This window comes from Monomorium pharaonis, chromosome 2 (genome assembly GCF_013373865.1).
Source record: "Monomorium pharaonis isolate MP-MQ-018 chromosome 2, ASM1337386v2, whole genome shotgun sequence".
NCBI classification, from domain to species: Eukaryota; Metazoa; Arthropoda; class Insecta; order Hymenoptera; family Formicidae; genus Monomorium; species Monomorium pharaonis.
The window spans coordinates 1,185,812-1,199,361 of record NC_050468.1 but is presented as its reverse complement, the minus strand read 5'-3'; the positions used below and the strand labels follow the sequence as shown (position 1 = coordinate 1,199,361).

The 13,550-nt window shown below is 35.5% G+C and overlaps 2 protein-coding genes across 3 annotated transcripts in view; one reads left to right on the top strand and one right to left on the bottom strand.

Moving 5' to 3' along the window:
- The window catches only part of LOC105831373 (pre-mRNA-processing factor 19), a 210,192-nt gene that overhangs the window by 16,347 nt on the left and 180,295 nt on the right, over window positions 1-13,550 (top strand). The window lies entirely within an intron of this gene.
- LOC118644403 lies at window positions 1,848-8,283 on the bottom strand. Its single transcript, XM_036282920.1, has one exon. It carries the CDS (start codon window positions 6,264-6,266, stop codon window positions 2,580-2,582), a length of 3,687 nt encoding a protein of 1,228 aa, XP_036138813.1. The 5' UTR covers window positions 6,267-8,283; the 3' UTR covers window positions 1,848-2,579.

Genomic DNA, 13,550 nt, shown 5'->3' with positions numbered 1-13,550 from the left:
GGGGCGTAGCGGAGGCGCAATTGGGGGTTCCTTCTTCGCGCTCTCCTTGTAAATTTCGCTCACGACGGATATACTTCATTTTGGTTTCTGATATTGTTAGCAACCTCTACAAAAAATCCCGCCCTCCTCTGACCCCGCCGAGATATATAAATGGGAGGAAATTGCCCCAAAACACGTAAAAATCCAATTTTTTTAGTTCTTTTACTTAAAATACCTTTTGTGCCACGACGGATGCACTTGATTTTGGTTTGTGATATTGCTGGCAACCTCTACAAAAAATCCCGCCCTCCTCTGACCCCGCCGGGATATATAAATGGGGGAAATTGCCCCAAAACACGTAAAAATCCCATTTTTTTAGTTCTTTTACTTAAAATACCTTTTGTGCCACGACGGATGCACTTGATTTTGGTTTCTGATATTGCTGTCAACCTCTACAAAAAATCCCGCCCTCCTCTGACCCCGCCAGGATAGTTAAATTAGGAAAAATTGCCCCAAAACACCTCTAAATTCTATTTTCGTAGTTCTGATAACTAAAATACCTTTTGTGCCACGACGGATGCACTTGATTTTGGTTTGTGATATTGCTGGCAACCTCTACAAAAAATCCCGCCCTCCTCTGACCCCGCCAGGATAGTTAAATTAGGAAAAATTGCCCCAAAACACCTCTAAATTCTATTTTCGTAGTTCTGATAACTAAAATACCTTTTGTGCCACGACGGATGTACTTGATTTTGGTTTGTGATATTGCTGGCAACCTCTACAAAAAATCCCGCCCTCCTCTGACCCCGCCGAGATATATAAATGGGAGGAAATTGCCCCAAAACGCGTAAAAATCCAATTTTTTTAGTTCTTTTACTTAAAATACCTTTTGTGCCACGACGGATGCACTTGATTTTGGTTTCTGATATTGCTGGCAACCTCTACAAAAAATCCCGCCCTTCTCTGACCCCGCCAGGATATATAAATGGGGGGAAATTGCCTCAAAACACGTAAAAATCCAATTTTTTTTAGTTCTTTTACTTAAAATACCTTTTGTGCCGCGACGAATGCACTTGATTTTGGTTTCTGATATTGCTGGCAACCTCTACAAAAAATCCCGCCCTCCTCTGACCCCGCCAGGATAGTTAAATTAGGAAAAATTGCCCCAAAACACCTCTAAATTCAATTTTCGTAGTTCTGATAACTAAAATACCTTTTGTGCCACGACGGATGCACTTGATTTTGGTTTGTGATATTACTGGCAACCTCTACAAAAAATCCCGCCCTCCTCTGACCCCGCCGAGATATATAAATGGGAGGAAATTGCCCCAAAACACGTAAAAATCCAATTTTTTTAGTTCTTTTACTTAAAATACCGTTTGTGCCACGACGGATGCATTTGATTTTGGTTTGTGATATTGCTGGCAACCTCTACAAAAAATCCCGCCCTCCTCTGACCCCGCCGAGATATATAAATGGGAGGAAATTGCCCCAAAACACGTAAAAATCCAATTTTTTTAGTTCTTTTACTTAAAATACCGTTTGTGCCACGACGGATGCATTTGATTTTGGTTTGTGATATTGCTGGCAACCTCTACAAAAAATCCCGCCCTCCTCTGACCCCACCGGGATATATAAATGGGGGGAAATTGCCCCAAAACACGTAAAAATCCAATTTTTTTGGTTCTTTTACTGAAAATACCTTTTGTGCCACGGCGGATGCACTTGATTTTGGTTTGTGATATTGCTGACAACCTCTACAAAAAATCCAGCTCCTCTCTGACCCCGCCAGGATTATAAAGTGAGGGGAAATTGCCCCAAAACACTTATAAGACCGATTTTAACCATTCTAGTATTTTATTTTTTAATTCTAGTTTATTACAATCTGTCTACATTCATGTAGGACATTCAGTAATATTTATGATACATAATTGGACATGTAAGGAGTGCGTCCATTGAAATACCCCTCTACAAAAATTCTAGTAGTTGAAATAATTTTTGTGCCAAGGCGGAAGAACTTGATTTTGATTTCTGGCATAGCTTTTCAGAAGTTTCTGTTTCCCTCTGACCCCGCCGAGGAACTTAAATGGGGGAAACTTGTCCCAAAACAATTGTAAATTCAATTTTAATAATTCTGGCAACTAAAATACGTTTTATGACTATTTGTACAATAATAAATTTAAACAAAACGTAGCGAGGTCGCGTAGTACATGAAACGAACCCAGCCAAAAACAGCAGGATCGAAGCCACTAGTATGTATTAAATTTTTTCTTGCCTTCTGCCGAACCCGGGGCCACGAACGAGGACGTAGCAAGAATAGCCCCATGCTTTTTTTGTTTTTTTATTTTTTATTTTTTTTTTACTTTTCCTCATTTTATATATTTTTTGTGTTTTTTTTAAATTTTATATATATTTTTTTACTTTTTCTGATTTTATATATATTTTTAAAAAATTTTTTAATTTTGTTTTTTTAAAAATACTTTCTTATTTTATTTCTTGTGTTTCGCCTCTTCAATCTTTTATATACTACTTTATTTTTCTATTTTAATTTCTCCAATATAAAGAAAAGGCGTATTTTACAAATGCAACGTCAAAAGTAGCTATTCGAGAAGGTGTAATGCGGCTGAGAGTTCTCTCGTATTATTAAAAGCTTTAATTGGGATTGAATACAGAACTTGTAATTTTAGTTTCTTATAATTATCTAAATTTGTAGTTTTTCTTTCATTAATTATTTTGCAATTGCGCTCTTTTATTTCCATTTCATTTTTAAGCGGGTAATGAAATATCGTTTGAGCGATATTTTTACGTATTTTTGTCATGTCCTTTTCGCTAAAATTTTCCGTTGAACCACTACACAGTATATATGCCCATACCAGTATGTGGATGCCGCAATTCCCGCTGACTATATACTCGTCATTCTCATACCAAAATTGAGTTGGAATATCGCGTGGTATGTACAGTTTCCACTGATGCCAACTGTGACCTTGTTTTCGTCTACCTAAGTTTGGCCTACCATACATATCCATAAGCATGCACGTATTTTCTAACAAATTCGATGGCGGCACTGACTGTAAGGAATCGTAATAAATAAACAATTTAAGTTTGTGGGCAACGACTAACAATGTCCAGTGGTTACTTTTGAAAACCGGAAAGAGCCAAATATCATTATTCCAAATGTCCGTTTTCGACAGCCACATATGGTAGCCTGTGTTGAGTGGCTCACGTTGCATCAGTGTTTGGACAAAAAATGTATCGAACGCAAAAATCGATTTTCCACTATTTTCCGTGACGATTTTCAAATATGCATTGACAACATTATCATCTAGCCATTTATTTTCTCGTAGCGTATTGGCACTCAGTGTATTAACTGTAATGCCACCGACTGATATATTAATATTTGGAAAATTGTTAGGATAATCATGCGTATCAGTAAATAAATTAACAACAACTTTTCCATCAGAAACGTCATTATCCGTGCATTTTTCATTTTTAGGGTCCACTTCAAATGTTGCGTCACAAATTTTATTTGTATCAAATGCAATCAAGTCGATGTCAATGGGGTCGTTGAGACACGTTTGTGGCAAATTTTCGATGCTTTTATTGTTACATTTCCGGGTCATTTCCGTTGAATTCATTCGTGAAGACGGACCAGGCGTTAACTTTTCCTCATTTTTAATAAATTTTGCTTTTTTAAAATAAATATTCTCTCCTTTTCTTCTTTTACACCATTTCTCCTCGGCAAGGATTCCGTCGTCAAGTTCTGCACATTTTTTAATCGAGTTTCTAGCTTGTCGTGAGGTTTGTAAATTGAAAGTGCGTTCTCGAATTCGCTGTTCTAGAAGGGATTCTTTGTGTTGTATGTATCTTGGGGCTATTTGTCTTTTCTTCCCTCCTAAAATAAAATGCTTCTCTATTTTCCACAAATTCTCTACGCACGCATTGGAATCCCTTGTGATGCCAAATTTTTTAATAACAATCGCTGACCATAAGGGATAATATGGCATCAAATAATCCAAGACGTAATTCATGAATTCCTCACAATAATGTTTGTTAATTGTCGTACAAAATTCAACGCTGTTTACAATTGTATCGTATATTCTACGAAACATTTTGTAAAACGGAGAATCTTTTTTGGTATCGCCATGAACATTCATATCGTCGAAATCCGAGCGCGATTCAATATCAACATCATCGTTCTCTTCGGAAGTATCATCCTCCAAGAAATAACTTAAATAATCTTCGTCAGCTTTGTCGGTAATGTTTTTCGTTGAGAAGATTCTAGTCAGGCGCTCGAAGATCATTAAGCTCTCTTTCACGGTAGTGCAATGGATTAGTTTAGTAATTGCGTTAGAAGCTACAATTCCCATTTTTTTATCGACAATGCAGGTTTTAATTTTTTTTCTAACTGTTTTTATGAAGTGTGAGGAACAAATATGCAAAGTCGTTAAGGGCTCCTGCTGGATTTTGTTTACAACCTCATCGTACATTTTTTGTAAGTATAAGGAAAGTTTCATTCCATTGAAAGAGATCGAAACTGATTGTAGCAATGCTAAACTGAAGTCAGTTTCGACTTTGTCAACGATTGGTCGGATGGTCGTCATTAATTTTAAATAGTGGCATACTAAGTTTAAGAAGATAGTAATGTCTTTAACTCCGTGGCAGGAAGAAATAAACTCTGCAATGGGCAGTGGGCTGTGCATATTTGATCCTGGCAGAACAAGAGCGTAATTATAAATTTGTTTCACGATGTGAGACAAATTTTTTATGATAGAACCAGTTGCATCTAGGTACAAAAAAAGTGGTCTACGTACTGTCATCAGATATCGAAGCACTCGCTCACATACTAATATAATGTACAAAGGCTCGACAGAATATATTTGAATGTAACCGTTAAAAATAGTGCCATTCCATGTTTCTTTATATTTTTCGATTAGCTTTAACATGAATTGAATTTCATCCTTCTCCAGATCATTGCACGTACTCATTTCGCTTCGCATTTTATTCAGAGCTGGTTTACTTGGCACGTGATTCAAATTTCCCGCTGCTAACACATCGTCTGATACGTCTTTTAGCATATTCAGTCTCTTTACGCTCGGAAAATCGCCTTTTAATTCTTTTTTTAGTTCGTCCCTGTTTTGACCTTTGTAAAATCTAGCATGAACTTCACCACTGATGTGGCACAAATCAGACGTCATTAAAACCTGCACAGTCATGTCACCCAGTGGCATTGCAGGTACCCATAGGACGACAAATTTAAAACGTGTACATGACGAATTTTTGCATGAACCATCAGCATGGAAAATAACACATTTCTTGTTATCTCTTTGAACTGCACATGTATGGCGGTCGATTGACAGGACGCAATATTTGTATGATGACTCGAATGCCTTGTTAAAAGCATCCGTCCAGTTTTTGTCTTTGAATCTTTTTTCGCCAGACCAGTAAGTCTCCCAGAATGTAAGTGGTAATATAAAAGGCTTCCCAACGATGGGGTAAGTTTCTAACGCGTGTCCCCATCTTCCAATTTTTCTTAACTCATCGCGAATAAAAACATCATCAAAAATGAAATTTTCGTTTGGAGCAAGGACAGAGTCATTGAGAATGGTATCGCTCAATTTTTGTTTGGGTGAAGAACCCGCTAATGAAATACAAGTTTTATCTATACCCGAAGGATTTTTGGAATCATACGGACTGGGCATTGAGGAAGAATGATTAGAAACAAAATCAGTACATTTAGTAAAAGGCGCCGGAGTCATAACTGGATGGTGCTCTTTACTAATTTCAGAATGACTTTCTGAGAGTAGAAGCTGCTTATTTTCCACACAATTTTTATTTGAGAAATTCTCACACGAAATAAAAGAAACTGACTTGTCTGGGGAATTTTTTGAACCAAAATTATCTTCCATGAAATTTGTATTCAAGAAATTCACAGACGAAGAAAAAGATTTTAATTTCTGTGGAGAATTTTGATTCTCAAAATTCTCGTTCGCATATTCAGAATAGTGGTCTACAATAGGCTCATCGGACGGTGTTAATGAGACTGACTGCGTTGTCGTTTTCGTATCTAGGGAACTTGCAATTTTTTCTACAAAATGCCTTTTATAAAATGTAGCAATTTTTTTGGCGTGCTTTTCAACAGTGCGTTCTCTGTTAGTTTTCAGTACATGACTGAGGAATTGTACCCATACTTTATCCCTATATGACGAATTAAACAACTGGCTCGCATACTCTTCAGGATTGTCGGGTTTTAATTGCCGAATGGCGGAAATAACTCCCGATATATCCATGCTGATTAAAAGAAGTTATTGGTGAATACCAAATAATTCTTTTTTACCAACTCATTTACTATATTTTCCTACCACAGTTCAGTTTTTTTGGGGGGGGGGGATTTTCAGTTATATTTTGAATGGCTTTACAAGAATACTTATTATGTTGTACGTATCGTATGAAATTAATAATCTTATTGCCAAAAATGATTATTTTTATTTTCAGATCGTCGACATAAAATTACATACAATAATGTAATAAGTATTTTTCTAAAAATATATTGAAAATATTACTGACAGTTTAGGAAATATGAACATAGAAATCGGTGTCGATTACACGTTTCAACTATTTGTATTTTGTATTGAATATTCAATGAGAAATATAACCACCGAGTGGTTTAGGTTTGAGCTTAAAGAGCAAGCAAACCAGGATCGATCCGGTTGGGATTTTTTTTCCTTTTATTTTATTTAAGAATTAATTTTATAATTGTGGGATAATATAATTTATTAGCTCAGTACAGGAATACGACACCTTGAACGCTCAGACGCAACTGACTGCTCCTCTCCGATCGTCCGGCTTATATTCGTGTGCATCTCTTTTCATCTCGTGGCCGCGGCTTTCTTTTTCGAAAAACGGATTTTCTTTGGCGCTACGCTCCTCTGTCATACGCCGCCGACGCCGCGACTTCTATCATGCGCCGCGACTTTCCTCGGACGCCGCCACACACACACATAAACACACACACAGGATTTTCGGCGGCTTTGTCTTTTCGGCAAATCATCTTGTCTCGGATCGACGCCGCATCTATGCCGACACTTGCACCGCTTTACACGTCCGCGCCGACACTCGCACCGCTTACATACACAAACACATTTACGCATACACACGCACACATACATACGCATTCCTACATAATTGACAATTTTATTTAATTTTTCTACATAATAGCTTATCTCGCAACAAACTCACTCTATCCCAGTAACATGATCTATGCGCTATAAAACTTGCGAGATCATGTGAAGATCTTTTAAAGACAAACTTTTTTACTCGTGAAGCGGTAAAATATGATACAAATAAATCAGGGTTTTGATAAAACGAGTCTTGCTGTTGACACATTTCATGATTTGTCGTTATTTCGTCTTTCAAACTGGTGTATCGATTTTATTTGGAACGTTCATACATTAATAGTGATATGAATGATCTGTAGGTGCAGAATATTTCTTTTCTTACAAGGCCTTCATAATATTTATTTTCGACTTTATGTTGAGGAACAAATTTCAGATTTATGGAGTATAGTATACGAATGTAACATGGATTTTCTTATATTTAAATTATCGAAAAAAAATGTAGTTACTGAAAGGTCATACAAAAGAATTATTTTCCGATATTCATCAGTAACTTATTTTAATTAATCTGGATGGATATATCGAAAACACTTCCGCATCTCGGCAATTCAAACCCGGTAATTCTGGTGAGTATGTATATATTAATTCGTCATACAGGAATGATATATCGGTAAAACTCATTAGTCATATATTACATCCGAAAACGTACTATTTAAAAACACGCCAATAAAATTGCCTCGTCTTGTAAAAAACATTTTGTACAAATATTCGTAAATTTCCCTACATACGAAAATGACTGCGCAATCTGACTTGGACCTGTTTTGGATTCCAATTCCCTCCGAATTTTTCGGAGGTGTTTTGGGTCAATATTCCACCACTTAACTATCCTGGCAGGGTCAGAGGAGGGCGGGATTTTTTGTAGAGGTTGCCAGCAATATCAGAAACCAAAATCAAGTGCATTCGTCGCGGCACAAAAGGTATTTTAAGTAAAAGAACTAAAAAAAATTGGATTTTTACGTGTTTTGAGGCAATTTCCCCCCATTTATATATCCTGGCGGGGTCAGAGAAGGGCGGGATTTTTTGTAGAGGTTGCCAGCAATATCAGAAACCAAAATCAAGTGCATCCGTCGTGGCACAAAAGGTATTTTAAGTAAAAGAACTAAAAAAATTGGATTTTTACGCGTTTTGGGGCAATTTCCTCCCATTTATATATCTCGGCGGGGTCAGAGGAGGGCGGGATTTTTTGTAGAGGTTGCCAGCAATATCACAAACCAAAATCAAGTACATCCGTCGTGGCACAAAAGGTATTTTAGTTATCAGAACTACGAAAATAGAATTTAGAGGTGTTTTGGGGCAATTTTTCCTAATTTAACTATCCTGGCGGGGTCAGAGGAGGGCGGGATTTTTTGTAGAGGTTGACAGCAATATCAGAAACCAAAATCAAGTGCATCCGTCGTGGCACAAAAGGTATTTTAAGTAAAAGAACTAAAAAAATGGGATTTTTACGTGTTTTGGGGCAATTTCCCCCATTTATATATCCCGGCGGGGTCAGAGGAGGGCGGGATTTTTTGTAGAGGTTGCCAGCAATATCACAAACCAAAATCAAGTGCATCCGTCGTGGCACAAAAGGTATTTTAAGTAAAAGAACTAAAAAAATTGGATTTTTACGTGTTTTGGGGCAATTTCCTCCCATTTATATATCTCGGCGGGGTCAGAGGAGGGCGGGATTTTTTGTAGAGGTTGCTAACAATATCAGAAACCAAAATGAAGTATATCCGTCGTGAGCGAAATTTACAAGGAGAGCGCGAAGAAGGAACCCCCAATTGCGCCTCCGCTACGCCCCTGGCATCGTTCGACGGGCGGCCAGTTTCAGCGTCATGTTGTATATTATTCATTGGAATATAGTATTGGAACATAAACGGAGGATTGAAATCATCTTAACCACTTTGTCGGTGAAATTTCACTGTTCGTACTTGTTTGGGCAAGAAAAAAAAGTAATTGCAATTCAAAGATACTTTGTATCTAAAAGCTTTCGCTGATTACGAATTAGACATCAGAATTTAAAAATTTAAAGTGGTGGATCTAAGATGGCGGACCGAAAATATTTTAATTTAATTTATTTGGATAAAATTCATAATACATAGGTTTTTGAATTGCTAAATTTGGGTTCATTTTGGGTCCGCCATTTTGATTTTGGATTCGTACTCAGCGACCCAAAAAACCTTTAGATACCAGCTTTTATAACAATCGGAAAATTTTGACTATTTTGGGTCCGCCATTTTGGTTCCGCCATTTTGAATTTTGGAGTTCGGACCTTAGATTCAGCGACACAAAAAACCTTTGGATATCAATTTTTATGCAAATCAATCCAGCCAATTAAAAAATAAACGATGTGCGCCATATGTCGTCAATGCTGACGAAGTGGTTAGAAAAAGAAGGAATAATGTGAATAAAAAAGTCATAATGTTGATCAAAGATTATTTTGCACATACTTTGGATATATTTTTATTTGAATTACATGATTTTTATCAATCTGAACACCAAGACCAATTTTGACATGTGAACTGCTGAACAAAGTGAAAAAATAAAAGAATGCTTCTGATTTGTAAAATCAAACGCAGTTAATATAGAAGTTTTTAACTTGACAACATTCGATACTATTTTCATTCTTCTTAATCTTTATTGTTCACTGTGGGATCAAAACGACCCCAATGAATTCCGATGATGACTTACGGTATGTTAATCTTCGAAAAATAGGACTTGTATTGTCGTCTACTGTTAATTCTGTGTCTCCTCTCTCAGTTCAAACACGATGCGCCATGATCTAAGAGTTAGTAAGATTCTGACTGTAAAAAATCGTGATTTTGATTCTCAAAATTAAAAACTTTTTTTGAAAGTTCTACTATTGTATTACTTTTTTTCTTGAAGTGACATATTTTGAGAGTACTTCAAAATTTTAGCAAAAAATATTAAAAATTATGTTTGTTACAATATTTTAAGTAAAAAAGTCATTTTTTTGTTTTTTTATTGTTTTATGATTTTTTTCCTTTTCACATCAAATTTTATTTACAAAAACTATGCCATTATTTAAAAATATATTTGAAATATATCCTGGATTTTTTCCAGTCCAAAAAAATAAATGTTTCATTGTAGTACGCATTTTTGTAATTGGGGTCGCGAGAGACCCTAGTATGATTATTATGCAATTTTACAGAAATGTGTACAACAAGGGTTAAAAGATTCAATCAAGATCTTTTTATTTCTAGGTCTCCCAACACAAAAAATTAATTTTTTTTTTAATTTTGTACTTTTGATGAGCTAAATCTGTGTATTACAAACTGGTTGTTATATGTCAGTTTATATTATTTTAGTATTTTTTATATTTAATATTTAAAACTTAAATAGTTTTTCTCTTTGTTATTGTATAATCAAGGAACATTAAAAAGCGCTTATAATAATATAAATTTATTTTAAAGTTGAATTAAAAAAATTCTATCTTATCTAGAATTTGTAAAATTTCTAAAAAATCTGACAATTTTAAGAAATTTTTTTGCAAATGACGGAAAAATTTAAAGAAGCGTTAAATAGATTTGAACTCGACACTTTTGGCTCTACAAGCTAGTTCTCTCACCATTACGCCACACTGCTTCAACTACTATTTCTATTCCGTCCGCTTATAAATCTCTAACTAATTTAGAATCTTACGGTTCTAAGTATTTTATTAATCCTTAGCATACACACTGGGTGGTTACTATCCATAAAAATTAACTCACTAAAAATTTAGCGCTTTGTACTTTTTAAGTACCATAATAAATGGATTTTCATTATTTACATAGGCGATTTTTCACTAATTTTGATGATGTATAACATCTACTTTTTTTTATTATTCTTTTGCCGGCATTCATAGTTTGGTTTTTCATTAATTCCATATAAATATTTTAGTACAAAAACTTGGCGCTGCTAAACCGAATAATTTATCAGTTCTCTGTCTTTTTCTTGTGCGTGCATCTGTATGTTTTGTATACAACTTAGTTTATAAGGAAGTATTTTTTAATATCTTGATCTATTATGCGTGCATACGTATTGTTGCGCCCGTTAGATCGGTCGGCTGTCTTGGTCGATCGATATATTGATTTTTGGAGGAGAGCGTTGTCAGCTGTTCAGAGCTTGACAACGCAAGCAAACAACGAGTGGAATTTCGGTCTCGTGCTTAGACGGACGTTTTTGAGTGAAACGCTTGTATTTCTTACTAATAAAGTCTTTTGTATTACTCGAAGTGTAGTGTGTAAGTGTACCATATTTACGTCCGAAATGGATGTGTCGAGGATTATTCTGTGCAGTGCATTTAGAGTAATCAAGGAGTGACAGAAAATTATAAAAGGGTGTTGTGGCTATAAAGATACACGTAAGGACCAAATAAGAGCAAAGTTCTCTAACGGAAGTGTGCAGATCTATGTGGAAAATCATTGTATTTCTCAAGTGGGTCATATATATTACGACAGGTAGACATTGACAGTAACTAAGGTCCGTCGATGGATAGATGATGCTAAATAAGGTTTTCCCACGCTTCAAGCTACTTGGACCAAAGGTGGCGACGACCCATAAGCTCAAATGTTATTTACACACACCAAAAGCAATACACACACACACACACACACACACACACACACACACACACACACACACTACAGACATGACCCGTGTTACGACAAGTCCATGTCCCAAAAATGGCTGACCATGGGAAGACCATAGACTTATACTCATAGACTTTGTATTTTATAGGCGCACGCACGCTGACACAAGAGTGAGAGAACAATACCTGGAGAGCATAAGTTAGGCCATAGATTGCCTACTCCCTTTTCACTCGTTTGTCCCCACTTAATCACAATCTATATAGTTAAAGTTAGACCGAGAGAGCTATTCTCCAGGTATTGTTCTCTCACTCTTGTGTCAGCGTGCATGTGCCTACAAGATACACAGTCTGAGTATAAATCTATGGGGAAGACTTTATTTAGCGCTATCTATTCATTAACAGACCTTAACGTGTATTTTATTTTTAGTGACGTGCATGACTTAGCGCTTATATTGATAGGATCGGCACCAACTGACACGTACCAATATGGACGATAAATATGCAGAATATAGATGTTTGGCATGTAAGAAGACAATAAAAAATCAGGTCGTGACATTCAAGTTATGTGTTACACTTTTTTTTCCATCCAGGATGTGCAAATAAACAAGGATTAGGATAGAAATCGAAAATATGTGTCATGCCCTGACCCATTTGAGAAGTTTATAGTAAAGAGTGAAAAAAACGGATATGAAAAAGACACCAATACCGACGGGAAACGGCAGAGATGCTAGGTTCTACAGGATCGGTCGGAAGCAGAGCGATAGGTGTGAACGGGTCCGTGGACATGGATATAAAAACTGATTGGTTATTAAGAACTATGAGGGATGAAAGATGAAATAATATGCGGATGAGAAATAAAAATGCTGATTAAGGAGATAGTGTAAGAAGAAATGAAAACTAATAAACAAGAAATGTAAGACTTGCGAAAAGTGATACGATGAGGAATGCATGCATCAGCGGAAGATGTGCATGGTACAGTTACAGTAGTGATGTCGTTAAGAAAAAGAAGGAAAATATCATAATCATGAAGTCGAAGATTTAACAGAAAAGTGAGACCACTAAAAAAATTATTTTGGAGATGATTTAACAGGACATTTTTCCAGCCTATATTTAATTTTTCTTTTTTTAATGAGGAAACCTTAATTAAACGACCTATTTTTCAAGATTTTTTTTGAAAAAAGTAATGTATAGATTGATTTAAAATTTAAGGTTTTATTTATGGACGTTATAATATAAAACATTTTTTTAAAGAGTAACCGCGAAAACACGTTTTTTTGCCCATTTTTTACACTCGAATTTCAAATCAAATTATGTGCCAATTCTATATGATGGGACATTAATCTCAGAAAAAATTTAAGTTGAGCATAGGGGTAGTTTTGGAGATACGGGAGGTTAAAGTGACTAAATTCTTACTATTCTCAATATTGTCCAAGCACTGTATACACAAAAAAAGGTCAATACTTCTTTGATAACAGTGGGGATTTTACTAGAATTAATCAAAATGGTTTTCTGACTCCTCATCCCTGTTGTTTAGTATTTTAAGGGTTGTTTAATATTTAAAATTACCCTCAAAACCGTTTTTATTGAGTTTCTTGAAAACAAATGCAGATACGAAAGAATGTTTTAGACAAAAGTTGTTTGTCTTAAAATTCTGCACAAAAAAGTTTTTTTTCATTTTTTTGATAGGACTAATTCTTTACTCGAAAATCGCAACTGAAAAGGTATAGTTCCTGAAAATAACATTGCAATATAAGCAGCGATTTTTTTTATATTATATGTATTTGATGATTTTTTGAAAGAAAAAGTTATTGTTCTTTTCATTTTTT